At 39.1% G+C, this 17,811-nt stretch overlaps 1 protein-coding gene across 1 annotated transcript in view; it reads right to left on the bottom strand.

Annotated features, from left to right (window-relative positions):
• The window catches only part of LOC124595372, an 80,445-nt gene extending 79,968 nt beyond the window's left edge, over window positions 1-477 (bottom strand). The window contains exon 1 of the mRNA XM_047134089.1: window positions 208-477. Within this exon, the coding sequence (XP_046990045.1) occupies window positions 208-345 (138 nt within the window). The 5' untranslated portion in view covers window positions 346-477. The remainder of the gene's footprint in view (window positions 1-207) is intronic.
• Window positions 478-17,811: the final 17,334 nt, after the last annotated feature.

The following is a 17,811-nucleotide window of genomic DNA, read 5'->3' on the forward strand; positions in this document are numbered from 1 at the left end:
TTATCAAATGAAAGCTTTCCTGATAATGAAAATCAATATACAAATACTTATATGAAACGCAATCATTACGTTCCATTTCGGAATGCTCTTATCACGAAACACAATCTTTCAACACCCATCTTTCTTACAGCCATGAAGACCTACTTAAAAACAAACTTATCACAGTAAATTGTTTGTAAGGTAAGCAAAGGTATTTACAATACGAACCAATAATGATAAACACGTCATAATTTTCAGCGGAAAGTTACGCTGAGTTCCTTCATCGTCGAAAATAGACGATTTTACACCATCACACGATAAACAAAGACGACAGAGTTCATAGAATTTCGGCGGTAGGTTGCACATATTGAATATTATTGTCTCACAATTATATAAAATCTTGGTTAATTATGTCACAGTTACTGCATTTAAACATAAAGATCCACTCCCTCGTCTACCGCTGACAACCTTTGCGAACTTTTTTATCGCCAACAACACTCATTGTCGGAAAACAGGAGTACATCATATCACTGCTTCCTTTGAGTGTTGATGCTGAATGTTCGCCGATGGCCTGAAATGGGGAGAAATAATTCCTAGCAGTGACGGAAAGAATTATAATCTAACAAATGGCTGTCAAAACGTAGCCTTCTAAATCAATATAATGCGTAGCAATATTAAACAGTTTTTTAAAATTATTTCGAACATAAATTCACAAAGTTTTCTCTCTTGACAGTAAAATGCTTCGTGTGACGCAGACATAAATACATTGTTTCAGGAACTACTACGCGTCGAGGACTGATATCTTTCGGGAAGTTAAGAAGTACACTGAATTACGTAGAATTCTGGTGACAGAGAGAAGAATTTCCGATGATTAATTTTGAAATGATGCACTACACTGACGCAATTGTGATAATATAAGAAATTAGGAACTGTGGCGTGCACTAATTGTAATAAAATTAATTCGTCAATAGTCGAAATCGACAAAATATTATCCGTTGTGCCTAGGAAGGATATTTCGGGTGAAAGAAATGTGATAGTGGAGTTCAGATAGAGAGGTTCAGTTTTGTGCTCACACACAGCTTTTCTTTAGTAACCAAACCTCGTTGTAACGAATGGTTAAAAATTTGGCCAATTTATTTCTGAGTAATTTACCAATATAAAATTGCTCGATAGAAATATTACAATACATTTTCTCTTAGAAAATATAACACGGAAATTTAGTCTTGACAGTCATCGCTGATTGACAGTCTTCAGTCTCCCAGTATCAAAACTTATTCGAAAGCATAGCATACATTCCTCCAAACTAGACGAACAAGTAACAAATAACTTTTCGCCAGGAAGTACTAGTGCGATTCCTTTACACAAGTTCTTATAATGCCTTTACAAAGATAAAACTCCTACGCAATGAAAATTAGTTGTAATCCGTAGTAAACACCTCTAAATAATAGAGCATACTGACAGCTTATTCGCATTACAGTACTACATTTGAAAACAAAAACAACATTCATAAATGTAATATTACTGTAGAAGGAAAAATGTACTGTCCAACATTCAGCCTTCGTACGTAACAGAAAGAAGTGAATAACCGCTTCCTGAGTAATACGAGGAATTTCATGGGTAATAAAATTACCTTCACATATAATGTGAAATCGCATCTACTTAGAATCTCTGTCTAGAAGAACCTCTCAATGTGCAATAGTATAATATTTGTGTTGGTAGCTAATGTATTTAATTGTACTGAAAGGAAAATTCACTTGAGAAAACTATAAAATTGTGGGACCGAATTGCTGACCAGTAGCAGCCTACTTACTTTCAGGAGAAATGTTAGTACTACCAGTAGACACGCATAAAAGTATACAACTATCACAACATTTTGAACTAATAGTTAGTTCCTCAGTGAGTAGAGAGGGTAGATTGGGAACAGAAAAAAGAAGTGAGAGTCAATCGGACCCCAGGAAGAGAGGAACCCAATGTCGCATCCCTCTTATCCTGGACCCAAGTGACCAGCCCTACCAGTGTAAGGTAGATGCTTGTCCTCAATACAGGTGGGCCCCTCTGATTTTGGGGTGTGAGTGACCTGCTCAGTATTTTCAGCTTTCCCCAACCTATCTCTCTCTTCTCACCAGGAAGGAACTAATAGTTCTGAAGGCTGGGATAGTATTGTAATTATCTGTCTAATAGTTGTATTAAACACTTTCCCTCCAGGAAATAAGTACTAGCCAGAAATTCTGCCTCATAGTAAAAAATTTGCTTGGCTTGATGAGTTACACCAAAAAATTGACATTATGGATTGAAAGTATGCTGGCTCTTTGTTTTTATACCACTCATGTCTGACAACTGTATTGAAAATATACAGATTTGTTTAGTCATTTCAGCATTTCTGTGGTATGCTCCTCCCACCTCAATCATCAAGTTGTAATCCCAAGAATTTAACCAGTCAGTCTCTTGAATCTTCTTATCATATTTTAGATATATAGTAGGAGGTAACTTCCTACAAATGCTGAACTGCGTAGAACATATCTTTTCAAAGTATAGGAACAAAGCCCCCACCCCCCCCCATGAACCATGGACCTTGCTGTTGGTGGGGAAGCTTGCGTGCCTCAGCGATACAGATGGCCGTACCGTAGGTGCAACCACAACGGAGGGGTATCTGTTGAGAGGCCAGACAAACATGTGGTTCCTGAAGAGGGGCAGCAGCCTTTTCAGTAGTTGCAGGGACAACAATCTGGATAACTGACTAATCTGGCCTTGTAACACTAACCAAAACAGACTTGCTGTGCTGGTACTGCGAACGGCTGAAAGCAAGGGGAAACTACAGCTGTAATTTTTCCTGAGGGCATGCAGCTTTACTGTATGGTTAAGTGATGATGGCGTCCTCTTGGGTAAAATATTCCGGAGGTAAAATAGTCCCCATTCGGATCTCCGGGTGGGGACTACTCAAGATTACGTCGTTATCAGGAGAAAGAAAACTAGCATTCTACGGATCGGAGCATGGGATGTCAGATCCCTTAATCGAGCAGGTAGGTTAGAAAATTTAAAAAGGGAAATGGATAGGTTAAAGTTAGATATAGTGGGAATTAGTGAAGTTCGGTGGCAGGAGGAACAAGACTTTTGGTCAGGTGAATACAGGGTTATAAACACAAAATCAAATAGGGGTAATGCAGGAGTAGGTATAATAATAATTAAAAAATAAGAGTACGTGTAAACTACTACAAACAGCATAGTGAACGCCTTATTGTGGCCAAGATAGACATGAAGCCCATGCCTATTACAGTAGTACAAGTTTATATGCCAACTAGCTCTGCAGATGATGAAGAAATTGAATAAATGTATGATGAGATAAAAGAAATTATTCAGATAGTGAAGGGAGACGAAAATTTAATAGTCATGGGTGACTGGAATTCGGTAGTAGGAAAAGGGAGAGAAGGAAATGTAGTAGGTGAATATGGATTGGGGCTAAGAAATGAAAGAGGAAGCCGCCTGGTAGAATTTTGCTCAGAGCACAACTTAATCATAGCTAACACTTGGTTCAAGAATCATAAAAGAAGGTTGTATACGTGGAAGAAGCCTGGAGATACTGACAGGTTTCAGATAGATTATATAATGGTAAGACAGAGATTTAGGAACCAGGTTTTAAATTGTAAGACATTTCCAGGGGCAGATGTGGACTCTGACCACAATCCATTGGTTATGAACTGCAGATTAAAACTGCAAAAAAGGTAGGAATTTAAGTAGATGGGACCTGGATAAACTGACTAAACCAGAGGTTGTACAGAATTTCAGGGAGAGCATAAGGGAGCAATTGACAGGAATGGGGGAAGGAAATACAGTAGAAGAAGAATGGGTGGCTTTGAGAGATGAAGTAGTGAAGGCAGCAGAGGACCAAGTAGGTAAAAAGACGAGGGCTACTACAAATCCTTGGGTAACAGAAGAAATATTGAATTTAATTGATGAAAGGAGAAAATATAAAAATGCAGCAAATGAAGCAGGCAAAAAGGAATACAAACGTCTCAAAAATGAGATTGACAGGAAGTGCAAAATGGCTATGCATGGATGGCTAGAGGACAAATGTAAGGATGTAGAGGCTTATCTCACTATGGGTAAGATAGATACTGGCTACAGGAAAATTGAAGAGACTTTTGGAGAAAAGAGAATCACTTGGATGAATATCAAGAGCTCAGATGGAAACCCAGTTCTAAGCAAACAAGGGAAAGCAGAAAGGTGGAAGGAGTATATAGAGGGTCTATACAAGGGCGTTGTACTTGAGGACAATATTATGGAAATGGAAGAGAATGTAGATGAAGGTAAAATGTGAGATACGATACTCCGTGAAGAGTTTGACAGAGCACTGAAAGACCTGAGCCGAAACAAGGCCCCGGGAGTTGACAACATTCCATCAGAACTACTGACAGCCTTGGGAGAGCCAGTCCTGACAAAACTCTACCATCTGGTGAGCAAGATGTATGAGACAGGCGAAATACCCTCAGACTTCAAGAAGAATATAATAATTCCAATTCCAAAGAAAGCAGGTGCTGACAGATGTGAAAATTACCAAACTATCAGTTTAATAAGTCACGGATGCAAATTACTAATGCGAATTCTTTACAGACGAATGGAAAAACTGGTAGAAGCTGACCTCGAGGAAGATCAGTTTGGATTCCGTAGAAGTATTGGAACACGTGAGGCAATACTGACCCTACGACTTATCTTAGAAGCTAGATTAAGGAAAGGCAAACCTACGTTTCTAGCATTTGTAGACTTAGAGAAAGCTTTTGACAATGTTGACTGGAATACTCTCTTTCAAATTCTAAAGGTGGCAGGGGTAAAATATAGGGATCAAAAGGCTATTTACAATTTGTACAGAAAGCAGATGGCAGTTATAAGAGTGGAGGGACATGAAAGGAAAACAGTGGTTGGGAAGGGATTGAGACAGGGTTGTAGCCTCTCCCCGATGCTATTCAATCTGTATATTAAGCAAGCAGTGAAGGAAACAAAAGCAAAATTCGGAGTAGGTATTAAAATCCATGGAGAATAAATAAAAACTTTGAGGTGTGCCAATGACATTGTAATTCTGTCAGAGACAGCAAAGGACTTAGAAGAGCAGTTGAACGGAATGGATAGTGTCTTGAAAGGAGGATATAAGATGAACATCAACAAAAGCAAAACGAGGATAATGGAATGTAGTCGAAATAAGTCGGGTGATGCTGAAGGAATTAGATTAGGAAACGAGACGCTTACAGTAGTAAAGGAGTTTTGCTATTTGGGGAGCAAAATAACTGATGATGGTCGAAGTAGAGAGGATATAAAATGTAGACTGGCAATGGCAAGGAAAGCGTTTCTGAAGAAGAGAAATTTGTTAACATCGAGTATAGATTTAAGTGTCAGGAAGTCATTTATGAAAGTATTTGTATGGAGTGTAGCCATGTATGGAAGTGAAACATGGATGATAACTAATTTGGACAAGAAGAGAATAGAAGCTTTCGATATGTGGTGCTACAGAAGAATGCTGAAGATTAGATGGGTAGATCACATAACTAATGAGGAGGTATTGAATAGGTTTGGGGAGAAGAGAAGTTTGTGGCACAGCTTGACTAGAAGAAGGGATCGGTTGGTAGGACATATTCTGAGGCATCAAGGGATCACCAATTTAGTATTGGAGGGCAGCGTGGAGGGTAAAAATCATAGAGGGAGACCAAGAGATGAATTCACTAAGCAGATTCAGAAGGATGTAGGTTGCAGTAGGTACTGGGAGATGAAAAAACTTGCACAGGATAGAGTAGCATGGAGAGCTGCATCAAGCTAGTCTCAGGACTGAAGACCACATCAACAACAGGAACAAATATGGGCCTGGAAGCATTTCCTAATATGCAAGCAAAGTCCAATAACTAGTCATTCTAAAACTATACTTTATTTAATTTTTTTTCCAATATTGGTATCGTATACATTCAGAACAAATGCAGCATCTGGTAATGTTCCTAATGACAGTTTATTAACACACACGAAAAAATAAGGGCTCTGTGATAGAATCTTTTAATAGTTTAACACACCTTTGTTTCCTGTTAAAAGAGACACTGTTTAAATCATGAAACTGTTTTTACTAATTACTTATTAAGTTCCCATTTGCAAACTCATACATTTGCAAGCTCAACATTAGAGTTAACCCATTGTTTTGTGTTAATGGTTTGATTGGTTGATTGAAATACTTATTCTTCTGTTGATCAATATAAATGTCATCAATTACTGGTACAGTGTTTCTTATTACATTAACATATATATGTATTCTTACAATTTTTACCACTTGTTTGATTAGTATTACAATATTTATAATTCTGCTACGAAATGTTGCTTAATGTATGGGGTACTCATGAATATTAAGTAACTATCTGTAATGATTCTAAATATTCATTTACAGTGTTACAATGAAGTTCACTTATTCCTTTAATTTCCTTTGGCAGCCTGTTGTACAATTTTAGTAAAAATGTAAATGTCGTGTGACTAGGGACTCCTGGCGGGTAGACCGTTTTCCGGGTGCAAGTCTTGTGATTTGATGCCACTAAGGCGACTTGTGCGTTGATGGGGATTGTGTTTTTTTACTTTTTTCTGTTTTGATATAAATAGTAACTGGATCTAGTTTATTGGTCATGCATTGAGCTGTTTGTGGTATACAGGTAAATATTTTTTCTTGTGTGCTTTACAGTCTGGGAAATGTAGTCAAATGGGACCGTCAGAATTTCTAGCTTTTTGAATACATCAGTCTGTACTTTGGAGACAGTCTGAATGTTCCCATTATTTGTTCCCCACAACGTGATTTCGTAATTGAGGACTGAATGTACATATCCAAAACAGGTTGCTTTGAACCTTTAAATATTGCAAACTGGTGCAGATATTCACAAAGCATAACACACTGTGGATAGTCTCTTTGTCGAAGCTTTTACATGTCCTGTCCATGTCAACTAACAGTCTGCATTCAACCCCAAGAATTTTGTGTCGATTACTCATTCTAATACATAATCATCAATTTTTAATCTAGCATAACTGTGTTTTTTATTCAACAGGAAATTTTCTTTGCATTTAGAGTTACATCATTTTTCAGTGACCAGTTGTGAATATCTTTTAGAGCTGCATTAGCCTTTTTTGTCAACTGTGTCGGAGTTCTAGCTGTGATCACTATGTTGCTGTCATCAGCAAACAGTATTTTTTCTCCACATCTGACACATTTTGGGCAACCATTAATAAAAATAAGAAAAAGGATTGGGCCTAATACACTCCCCTGTGGGACATATGAATAAATTTCAGATATGATAGGTTTTTTTTACGAGAAATCCTTTTGAAGTATTTGAAATCTTAACTCATGGCAGCCAGTTTTCTGGGCATGACTTAACCACTTCTTAGCCCCACCTCTTATTCCTAATAACTCTAATTTATGTAATAAAATTCTGTGGTCAGCTGTGTCAAATGACTTTTATAAGTCCAAGAAAATTCCATTCTCAGGAATACCTTTGTCTAGTCTCTTAAGAATGACTTTTGTAAACTGTGCAATAACAGATTCTGTACCTCTTTTGGGCCTGAAATCACGCTGGTCAGTGCAAAGAAGATTAAATTTATGTAGGTACTTCATTAATCTATTTTTCATTAGTTTTTCAATAAATCTGGAAATGATGGACAGTAAAGACATTTGATTCTTCAGTTTCTCCCAGCGTATTTGTTGATCGTACAGTCCACGAGTGTACTGCCAGTTCATAGTGTCCAATGGGCACAGATTCCATGCAGTATATTATTTGTGCTTGCTTTAGGTACATGGGAAAACAGCCAGATCTGAATAATTCTCTAATTATTTTTGTCAATTGAGCTTTTATGCTCTTTGCACATTCTTTAAGAACACAAGCTGCAATTTAAGCTGGACAGGTTGACTTGTCATTTTTTAATCAGTGTATAATTTGTGCCATCTCTCTCTCTCTCTCTCTCTCTCTCTCTCTCTCTCTCTCTCTCTCTCTCTCTCTGTTGCTATTCATGCTATTCAGAGTGCCATTGAGTTTGGTGGCTGACTCTGGAAATTTCTGTCATAATTTCTTAACATAGTTATTGAAGTAAACATTCACAAAGTTTGCTGTTTCTTTTGATCCCTTATTTGACTATCTTTGTTTGTAATTTGTGACTCCAGTTGTTTTTGTCCAACATTTGTTGTCTCCAATTTGTTAATATTCAAGGCTCCTTCCCTTTTGTTTACTGCCTGCAATAGTATTTTATGATTTGTTAGTTCAAAAAAAAAAATCATTAATGCAATGTTTGACATCTTCAGTTGCTGTTGTCACTGCTCTAAGACCCGACATGCAGCAGTGACAGCAACAGCTACTACCACCACCTGAAGACATCGAGCAGTTTCATCCATGAAATATTGTGGGTTTTGCACAATGCGATCCGGCGGCAAACCAAAGAAGTGTTTTTACAATTCTCTAATATTTTTATGAAATTGCAAAAAGGCTGGGTCAGTCTGTCTATTTTTGATGGAAGCAAGATACCTAAGATTTGCAAAGGATTTTTTTAATACCTCGTGTCATCAATATCTTTCTGCCTGAAATTGAAATGCAATGTTTTGGATAGTGCTTCTTCAGATTTTAGTTTAAATATGGATATGAAATTATTAAACATTTGTTCGTGTTTGTTTCAGCATACCCTTCCTCCCACCCTTCATATTGTAACTGGTATGAAAATTCATGCAGGTCGGACTTTGGGAAGATCCTTCTGTACACTTTTAACTAAGGAGGCTTTTCTGCATAAATATTTACTTTTAATATCTGACACAGGTGATCTGAAAGGTCTAGATTTTGAACATGTATACAGCAAAAATAAAACATTATAAACTACTGTTGGCATTCATTACTGATTAATGACCTTCAGTTTCAGTGAAGACTAATTTGCAAGTGTCAAACACTTACACTCACTTCAGTTTATGATGATTATTCATCTTGTTAAGTTTGTATTTCCCATCTCTTTGTCAGAGCAGAAGGAATGATCAGAGAGAAACTGCCAGAATTTAGTTTTGAAAATGGTTTCATAACCATTGCAGATCTGTGGAAAGCAAGCAAAAAATTTTTGACACCAGCATAATTGATACTTTTTTGCGCCGATGATATATCTTTTAATTTGTAGTGAATGTTATTCACATGTCTGACGCCATGCATGTGGACATTTGCAATGCTTTTATAGAGATTATGGTTCTTTGTAACAAAGTACTTGAGAGGAAATACGTTTTGGGAACCAGTGGTAAGTATTCCACTTATTACACAATTTGTTACAAACGATGGGAAGATCAGCTTGGACTTGTCAAAGACCTACTCTCATTTATCTTTTTTTATTCACATGTCAAGTTCCGTAGGACCAAATTGAGGACCAAATCTCCAAGGTCATGGAACATGTCAGTACATGAAATCACAACATAAAAGTAATAACAGATAAAAATAAAATGTTTATGAACCCAAAAAAAGTCAATCCATAAGTTTAAGAAAACACAATCAACAATACAACAAGAATCAATTTAATTTTTCAAGGAACTGCTCAACAGAATAGAAGGAGTGACCCATGAGGAAAATCTTCAGTTCCAATTTGAAAGTGCATGGATTACTGCTAGGATTTTTTAATTCGAGTGGTAGCTCACTGAAAAAGGATGCAGCAGCATACTGCACACCTTTCTGCACAAGAGTTATGGAAGTCCACTCCAAATGCAGGTTTGATTTCTGCCAAGTATTAACTGAGTGAAAACTCCTATTCTTGGGAATTCTCGCGAACAGGGGTCGACAAGAGGTTGATGAACTTATACCACTTATTGCCTGAACCGCCCATTTCTGAGCCAAAAATATCCTTTTAGAATGGGAAGAGTTACACCAAAAAATTATACCATACGGCATAAGTGAACAAAAATAAGCAAAATAGACTAATTTTTCTGTCAAACGATCACTCACTTCAGATACCATTTGAATAGTAAAAATGGCAGCATTGAGTCTTTGAACAAGATCCTGAATGTGGGCTTTGCATGACAGTTTACTATCTATCTGAACAACTAGAAATTTGAACTGTTCAGTTCAACTAATCATATGCCCAGTCTGTGAAATTAAAATGTCAGGTTTTGTTAAATTGTGTGTTAGAAACAAAAACTGAGTCTTACTGTGTTTTAGCATTAGTTTATTTTCTACAAGTCATGAGCTTAGGTCATTAACTGCACTATTTGAGACCGAGCCAATGTTTCACACAACATCCTTTACTACCAGTCTAGTGTCATCAGCAAACAAGTACACTTTAGAGTTAGTTGTAATAATAGAGGGCATATCATTTATATAAATGAGGAACAGGAGTGGCCTCAACACTGATCCCTGGGGCACACTCCACTTGACTGTACCCCACTCAGACCCCACATCTCAGCCATTCTCAACATTGTGAATAAAGACCTTTTGCTGTCTGTTGCTAAAGTATGAGGTGAACCAATTGAAAGCTACTCCCCGTATTCCGTAATGGTCCAATTTTCGGAGCAATATGTTGTGTTCAACACAATTAAACACCTTAGTTAAATAAAAAAATGTGCCTTACGTTCGAAACCTTTTGTTTAACCCATCCAGTACATCACAGAGAAAAGAGGATATAGTATTTTCAGTTGTTAAATGACTTCTATAGCTGAACTGTACATTTGATAGCAAGTCGAGTGATATAAAATGATCAGTTATCCTTACATACACAGCCTTTTCAATAACATTAGCAAACACTGATGGCATAGAAAGAGGTCTAAAATTATCTACATTATCTCTTTCTCTTTTTTTGTAAAGCGGCTTTACTACTGAGTACTATAATCGCTCAGGAAACTGACCATTCCTAAAGGGAAAATTACAAATATGGCTAAATACAGGGCTAACATTTACAGCTCATTACGTTAATATTCTGCTAGGCACTCCATCGTAACCATGAGACTCCTTAGTCTTCAGTGATTTAATTATTGACTCAATCTCCCCCTACATCCTTTGTTCGGACTTGGATTATCATCTTGCCCTGATATGATGTACACCCTACCCAAGATCATTCCCACCTGACCTAAAGTGATGTTCCTTCGCACACCCAACCAACATAACATCCTAGTCCATCCCTATGCCATTCCCAATCCCAACCCTTGACCATAGAGATCGTATTTCTGTGGAAGACCCAGTCCATCCACCCACCATAGGTTATCCTATCCCATTAGAGACTGGGCCACCTGTGAAGGCAGCCTCCTCATATTCCATCTGTGCTGTGATCTTTAACAGCTTTTCATGTTGGTATGACCATCAAGCAGCTGTCCACCAGGTTGAATGGCCACCACTGAACAGTGGCCAAGAGCAAAGTGGACCACCCTGTGGCTCAACATGCAGCTGAACGTAACATGTTTGATTTTAATGGCTGCTTCACAACCCAGGCCATCTGGGTCCTTCCCTCCACCACCAGATTTTCTGAACTGTGCAGATGGGAAATATCCTTACAACAAATTCTCTGCTCCCAACCTCAACCTATGGTAACCCACTGTCCCCACCCCCTCCACCCAACAGTTTCCACCATCTCTGTCGTATCACCAACTCCACTCTCTGTCAATGCACCCACTAGTCTTCTCCCCTCTGCTTCTCTCTTTTGCAATTCCCTGTTTCTCATTCCTCCCCCCCCCCCCCCTTCTGCCTCTCCCACAGCCTCCCAACACTGTCCCTGGTAGGCTTGTCCTGCTGCTTTCTAATCACTGCACACTTCGGCAGACAGTGCTCTTCTCCCTTCCTCCCCCCTCACCCTTCCTCACCCCACTCCAGATTGCTGCTTTCGTTCAACGCGAAAGTTGCATTCTGGCTGCAGCGGCGACAGATAGCAGTCATGCATGTGTGAATGTGTGTGTGTGTGTGTGTGTGTGTGTGTTTTCTTTTCTGAAGGAGGTTTTGGCTGAAAGCTCAATGAGTAACGGACTTTTCAACGCACCAGTCAGCAACTGAACATGTTATCTTTATGGCGAGTAGCAATATGTCCTATCCACAATATTAATAGGTCGAGTAAAGACATTATGATCTCTCTTTTCTTTATGATGAAGATGGTTTGAGAAATAAAAGAGTCCCTGCTGCCACGGAAATAATATCATGACACATAATGGAGTGTACATAAGCAGAATAAGTTGTTTTCATTATTTTCAGGTCACTGGTGTGAGAAGGCATTAAGGCAGAAGTAGAATTGAATCTCTTTACTGTGTGTGGTAAATGATGTTCTCATTGTGGTATGTAAACCATATGAAGACCCAGTAACTTATTCTCTGTAACTGCTTGTTACTGTGCGTCACTGCAAAATATGGTTCAAATGGCTCTGAGCACTATGGGACTTAACATCTGAGGTCATCAGTCCCCTAGAACTTAAAACTACTTAAACCTAACCAACCTGACATCACACACATCCATGCCCGAGGCAAGATTCAAACCTGCGACCATAGCAGTCATGCAGTTCCAGACTGCTCGGCCACACCGGCCAGCATATGTCACTGCAAATCCTGTGAATACACATGGCTAACAAAACTGAATTAAGTTGTTTCTGCTTAGATTGATTAAAAAAAGGGAACTGACTGTAATCCAGATGAGGACTGTGGAAAGCAGGTTATTGGATTTTGCAGTTGACAGGAGTTATACCACACTGCTTTTATCTATAAACATTGTTAATTTACGCTAATGATTCACAGTTATGGGCAAATCATTAACATAAATCCAATATGAAAAGGAACATAGAAGAGAACCTTAGGGACTTCACACCAGACAGTACCCCAATCCAATGTAATAGATACTCTTCATCTACATTCCTTCACCTTTAAAATAACTTTCTACCCTCTGTTGGTGAGGTAGAACTTCAGCAGGTTACCTAATGAATAAATTATACCATAGTACTAAGTTTTTTCCAATCATAGAATGTTATTTACCAATTCAGAGGCATAATTTGATCACCTAATATACTCACTAGTGAACAGTTATTGTTTAAGGACTCTGTGGTGTCACCGCCAGACACCACACTTGCTAGGTGGTAGCCTTTAAATCGGCCGCGGTCCGTTAGTATACGTCGGACCCGCGTGTCGCCACTATCAGCGATTGCAGACCGAGCGCCGCCACACGGCAGGTCTAGAGAGACTTCCTAGCACTCGCCCCAGTTGTACAGCCGACTTTGCTAGCGATGGTTCACTGACAAATTACGCTCTCATTTGCCGAGACGATAGTTAGCATAGCCTTCAGCTACGTAATTTGCTACGACCTAGCAAGGCGCCATTATCAATTGCTATTTATCTTGTTATGCATGTACCGTCAGACCGATGTTCACCAATTATGGATTAAAGTTAAGTATTCCAGAAGCTACGTACTATTTTTGCTACTATAAAGACCTTGTCCTGTTCCAGACCTCACGCCATCCTGCGTGAGCTTAAACGCGTGCCCTTCGGCCTCCTGTCCTAGTGGATTGGCTGCCTTGCCAGTCCACAAAAGTCTCTATATTGTTATTCATACAAGAAAAGAGTGCCTAATCAGTTGGAAAATACTTTTAACTGCCATATTCCCTACTATTGATAACACAATCTGTGAGTGATTTCCAAAGTCTCAAGATGTTTGATTAGCCCTGCATGATATAAGTTATTGGATACTTTTTAATATACAGTCAGAAGTGAATTGGGTTACGTGGTTGTTCATCTTTGCACCTTTCCCTTTTTGGAAACACATTTTTCAATGACATATTTCATTCTGTCAGGATATACAGGGTGGCTATAATTAAACTTTCACTACTTGAGAAGGCAAATGATCGTAAGACAGTGAAACTTTGTGGAGACATTTGTAAGGACATGAACAAGAGAAATAATGAACAACTCACTGAAAGAAACATATTTTAATTTTAACGTAAGACAGTAACATTTGTTAACTGCAGACATGTTTGTGTTCCAAATTACAAACATTGCTCAATGTGACAACCACCTGCATCCATGACAGCCTGGCACCACACGAGATACCATTTCACAATCGTTCGCAGTACTTTTTGAATGGTTGACCATGAAATGTTCAGATGTCATGACATATCTCCTGCACTGCTTGAAGACCACACATTGTGTCCAGCATTCTCAGCAATGGCAACATTAACTTCTTCAACAATTTGTGGCAGAAATGGCCGTTGGTCTCTCATAGGAGCAATTCCCATATCACCAGTTATTTTGAACTTCCAAATCATGTTCTTCAACCCTGGTGCAGAAAGAGGACCTATCTGTATTCCTTTAATCCACTGGTACTCACATAGAGCAGCAGTACTATTGCTGTTGTTTACGAGTAAAGTCCTGCTCATCTTGTCCAGACCCATATTGACTGTGTGCAACTGTAATCTGTACTGCTGCTTGTGTTTCAACCCTACAGTGCTGTATCAGTACCATCACCTAATGGCAAGTCATGACACTAACACCTCTAATGGTGCAAATTCTGCAGCACTCAGTCTTAGCATCATTCCTATAAAGTTAAGTATGGTACACATGTGGTAAACAGTTTTCTGTCTACACTGGCTTGAGTAGTGAACAGTTTAGTTATAACCACTCTGTATATGATGAAACAATGCTGGGTTCAAAATTTGACAAAATGGTTCACTTATGTCACTAAAGCAAGTTCTCAAAAGCTTACTTGATATATCAGTAATGGAAAATCCTGATGGAATGTAAATAATTTAACGATTAAAGGCAACAATTTACCAAATAAACAAGACTGCAAATTTATTGACACGCGTAACACAGCTTTACGACACCGTAGCTTTTCAGCTCAACTGAGGTGAAGTGTTGTGTGAGATATGTTGGAATGGGTGAGAGGAGAAAAAATGTTCAGAGTAAAGACACTTATACTGTCAAAATTTTATCAGTAAACTGTCGAAGTATTCATAATAAAGTTCCCGAATTTACTGCCCTCCAGGAAAGTTCTCACACTCAAATTATTCTTGGGGGCCAAGACCTGGCTGAAACCCAAAGCAAAATGCTTGGAGACATTTAGTAAGTTGTGGACCTTACAACACAAATACAGGTTAGAGATCCTAAGAGGGGGATTGTTCATTACAATTGACAAAAATACTGTCTCTATTGAGGTCAAAGTTGAGCATGACAGTGAAGCTGTCTGGTCACCCATAACAGGCGTAGATGAAACAAAGTTTGGTGTTTTTACTGGCCACCCAATACTACTGTGACAGTTCTAGAGACATTCAAAGAAAGCCAGTGGTCAGTAGCACATAAGTACCCAGATCTTGCAATACTGGTTGCATGTGACTTTAATCTACCAAGTATAGACTGGGATGTCAATGGATTCATTGTGGGGTGCACAGACAGACAGAAGAAATACTTTTGAACATGTTTTCTGAAAACTGTCTTGAGCAGTTAGCTCAGCAGCCCACATACAATGGAGATATCTTAGACCTTGTAACTACAAATAGGCTGGACATTTCCGAGAACATCAGTATAGAAACAGGGGTAAGCTATCATGATGCCACTACAGCAACTATGGTTACAGAAGTTAATAAATCAGTCAAGAAGGCTAGGAGAGTGTTCCTGCTATACAGAGCAGGTAAGCAGTTGTTAGCATCTCAATCAGACTTTCAGTAAGATGGACATAGAGGAATCATGGGCAAAGTTTAAGCAGATTGTGCATTTTCAACTTTTCGCAGCATAATGAATAGTCCATTAAATTTTGGGCATGCAGCCATGCAAATAAAATTTCCTCCACTTTTATTTTGGCCACGTATCACCTGGCCATCCTCAGAGTGGGTCACACACTGATGACAAGATGCCAAGCATGGCCTTATATGCTCCACTGCAGCAGTACTGCGCATGCGGGTCACAGGTGCTGGTCGGTAGCAAAGAAATACACTTATACGTGCACCGCCTGTGGCGAAGGCGTACAGACATTCGATTCGCTTATCGATGTATGATCGGCGGCGGTGACACCATGATGGCTTCTCTGCAGTTTAATTACCCCAAGAGCCGGATTCCATGCTTTGTCCAAATTAAAACCATTCTCTATTTATTAAATTATTAGCTAATCTGATATCTATAGCTTCCTTGAAGACAGATTCCCAAAAGGAAGAAGTGGATGTTAAAATCTTCACATCACTGTAATTCATGGAATTCCCTGTATCAATACAATGTTCGGCCACAGCTGACTTGTCTGGCTGTAATAAGCATGTGTATCTTCGATGCTCCACACATCTCTCATGAACGATGTGTGTTGTTTGACCTATGTATGACTTGTCACAATTTCTGCAAGGAACCTGATACACAACTGCTTTACAAAGCTGTAAATTGTCCTTCACAGAGCCGAGTAAAGCTGCAATCTTCGTGGGGGGCCGGAAGATCACCTGAATGTAGTGTTTCTCAAGAATATGGCCTATCTTTGAAGAAAGAGCACCCACATAGGGCAAAAACACACTAGATCTGAAGGAATTACTACCTTCTTCCCCATCACATACCTGCATTCTAGGTTTTGCGTTGAATGCTCTACGAATTTGCTGCGGAGAAAATCCATTCGATTTAAAAATTCTCTTGAGGTATGCGAGCTCTTCTTGCTAATTGTCTTTATTGGATATACAGTGTGCCCTTTGCACTAAGGTCTTAAAGACACCTATGGTCTGTGAAGGGTGATGGCAGCTACTGGCATGAAGATATAGATTTGTGTGTGTTGGTTTCCGATATACGGCATCTCGTAATGTGCCATCAACTTTACATCAAACAACAACATCCAGAAAGGGTAGGCAGCCATATTCTTCTATTTCCACATCAAATTTGATGCTAGCACGGATGGAATTCAAATGCTCAAGAAATCAATGTTATTCATCCATAATGAAATGATGCAAGTGGTATCACACACCTTACAAATGTCAGGAAAGGGAGCAATGAGGTGTTAACATTTAGAAAAAGCCTGTTGAATTGCTGTTTCCAACCTAATCATGGGCAAGGTGATACAGTGGTTAGCACACTGGACCCACATTCGGGAGGATGAAGGTTCAAATCCCTGTCTGGCCATCCAGATTTAGCTTTTCTGTGATTTCCCTAAATCACTCCAGGCAGATGCCGGCATGGTTCCCCTGAAAAGAGCACAGCCAATTACTCTCCCCATCCTTTTTTTCATCCAAGCTTGTGCTTCATCTCTGATGACAGCACTATCAACAGTAGGTTAAACTCTCATCTTCCTTCCTTCCTTCCTTCCTTTCAACCTAACCGAATGGTCAGTTGTGGATTTTCATTCCTGTAAATCACACTGATAGGAGGACAAAAGGCCCCGATATTCAAAAACCCTGCATAAGTAGCAGACAATCATCATTTGAAGCAGTTTACAGAGCTTGTTGGTGAGGGTAACTGGTCAGTAGCTGTCAGGAGATGTTGGACTTTTGCCTGTCTTACGGATCTGAATGATGATACTATTTTGCCATTGTGAAGGGAAGACAACTTCAAGCCAAATATGGTTGAAGATGCCAGGTAGATGTAGCTTTTGAGTAACAGGTGTTGAGTCATCTGATTATGAATTGAATTAGGGTCTGGAGTCATACTGAGGGATGAGCCAAAAGCCCGAAGCAGTTCCCAGCCAGTGAAATATCCGTTATGTATTTCAGCTTTGTGGTGAGGAGGGAGATGAAAGCTAGGGAGATGTCTCCAACTTGTATTTCTGCATTAGAAAGATAGCCAGGTAAGAAGAGGATATTAGTGCTGTTGCAAAGTGGATTGCGAGATGTTCAGCAATAACTGAAGCACTAGCGAGTGAGTGAGTGAGACAGTTGTTGATCTTTGGCAGCCTAGAAGAATATGGA

The sequence above is a fragment of the Schistocerca americana genome, chromosome 2, assembly GCF_021461395.2.
Source record: "Schistocerca americana isolate TAMUIC-IGC-003095 chromosome 2, iqSchAmer2.1, whole genome shotgun sequence".
NCBI classification, from domain to species: Eukaryota; Metazoa; Arthropoda; class Insecta; order Orthoptera; family Acrididae; genus Schistocerca; species Schistocerca americana.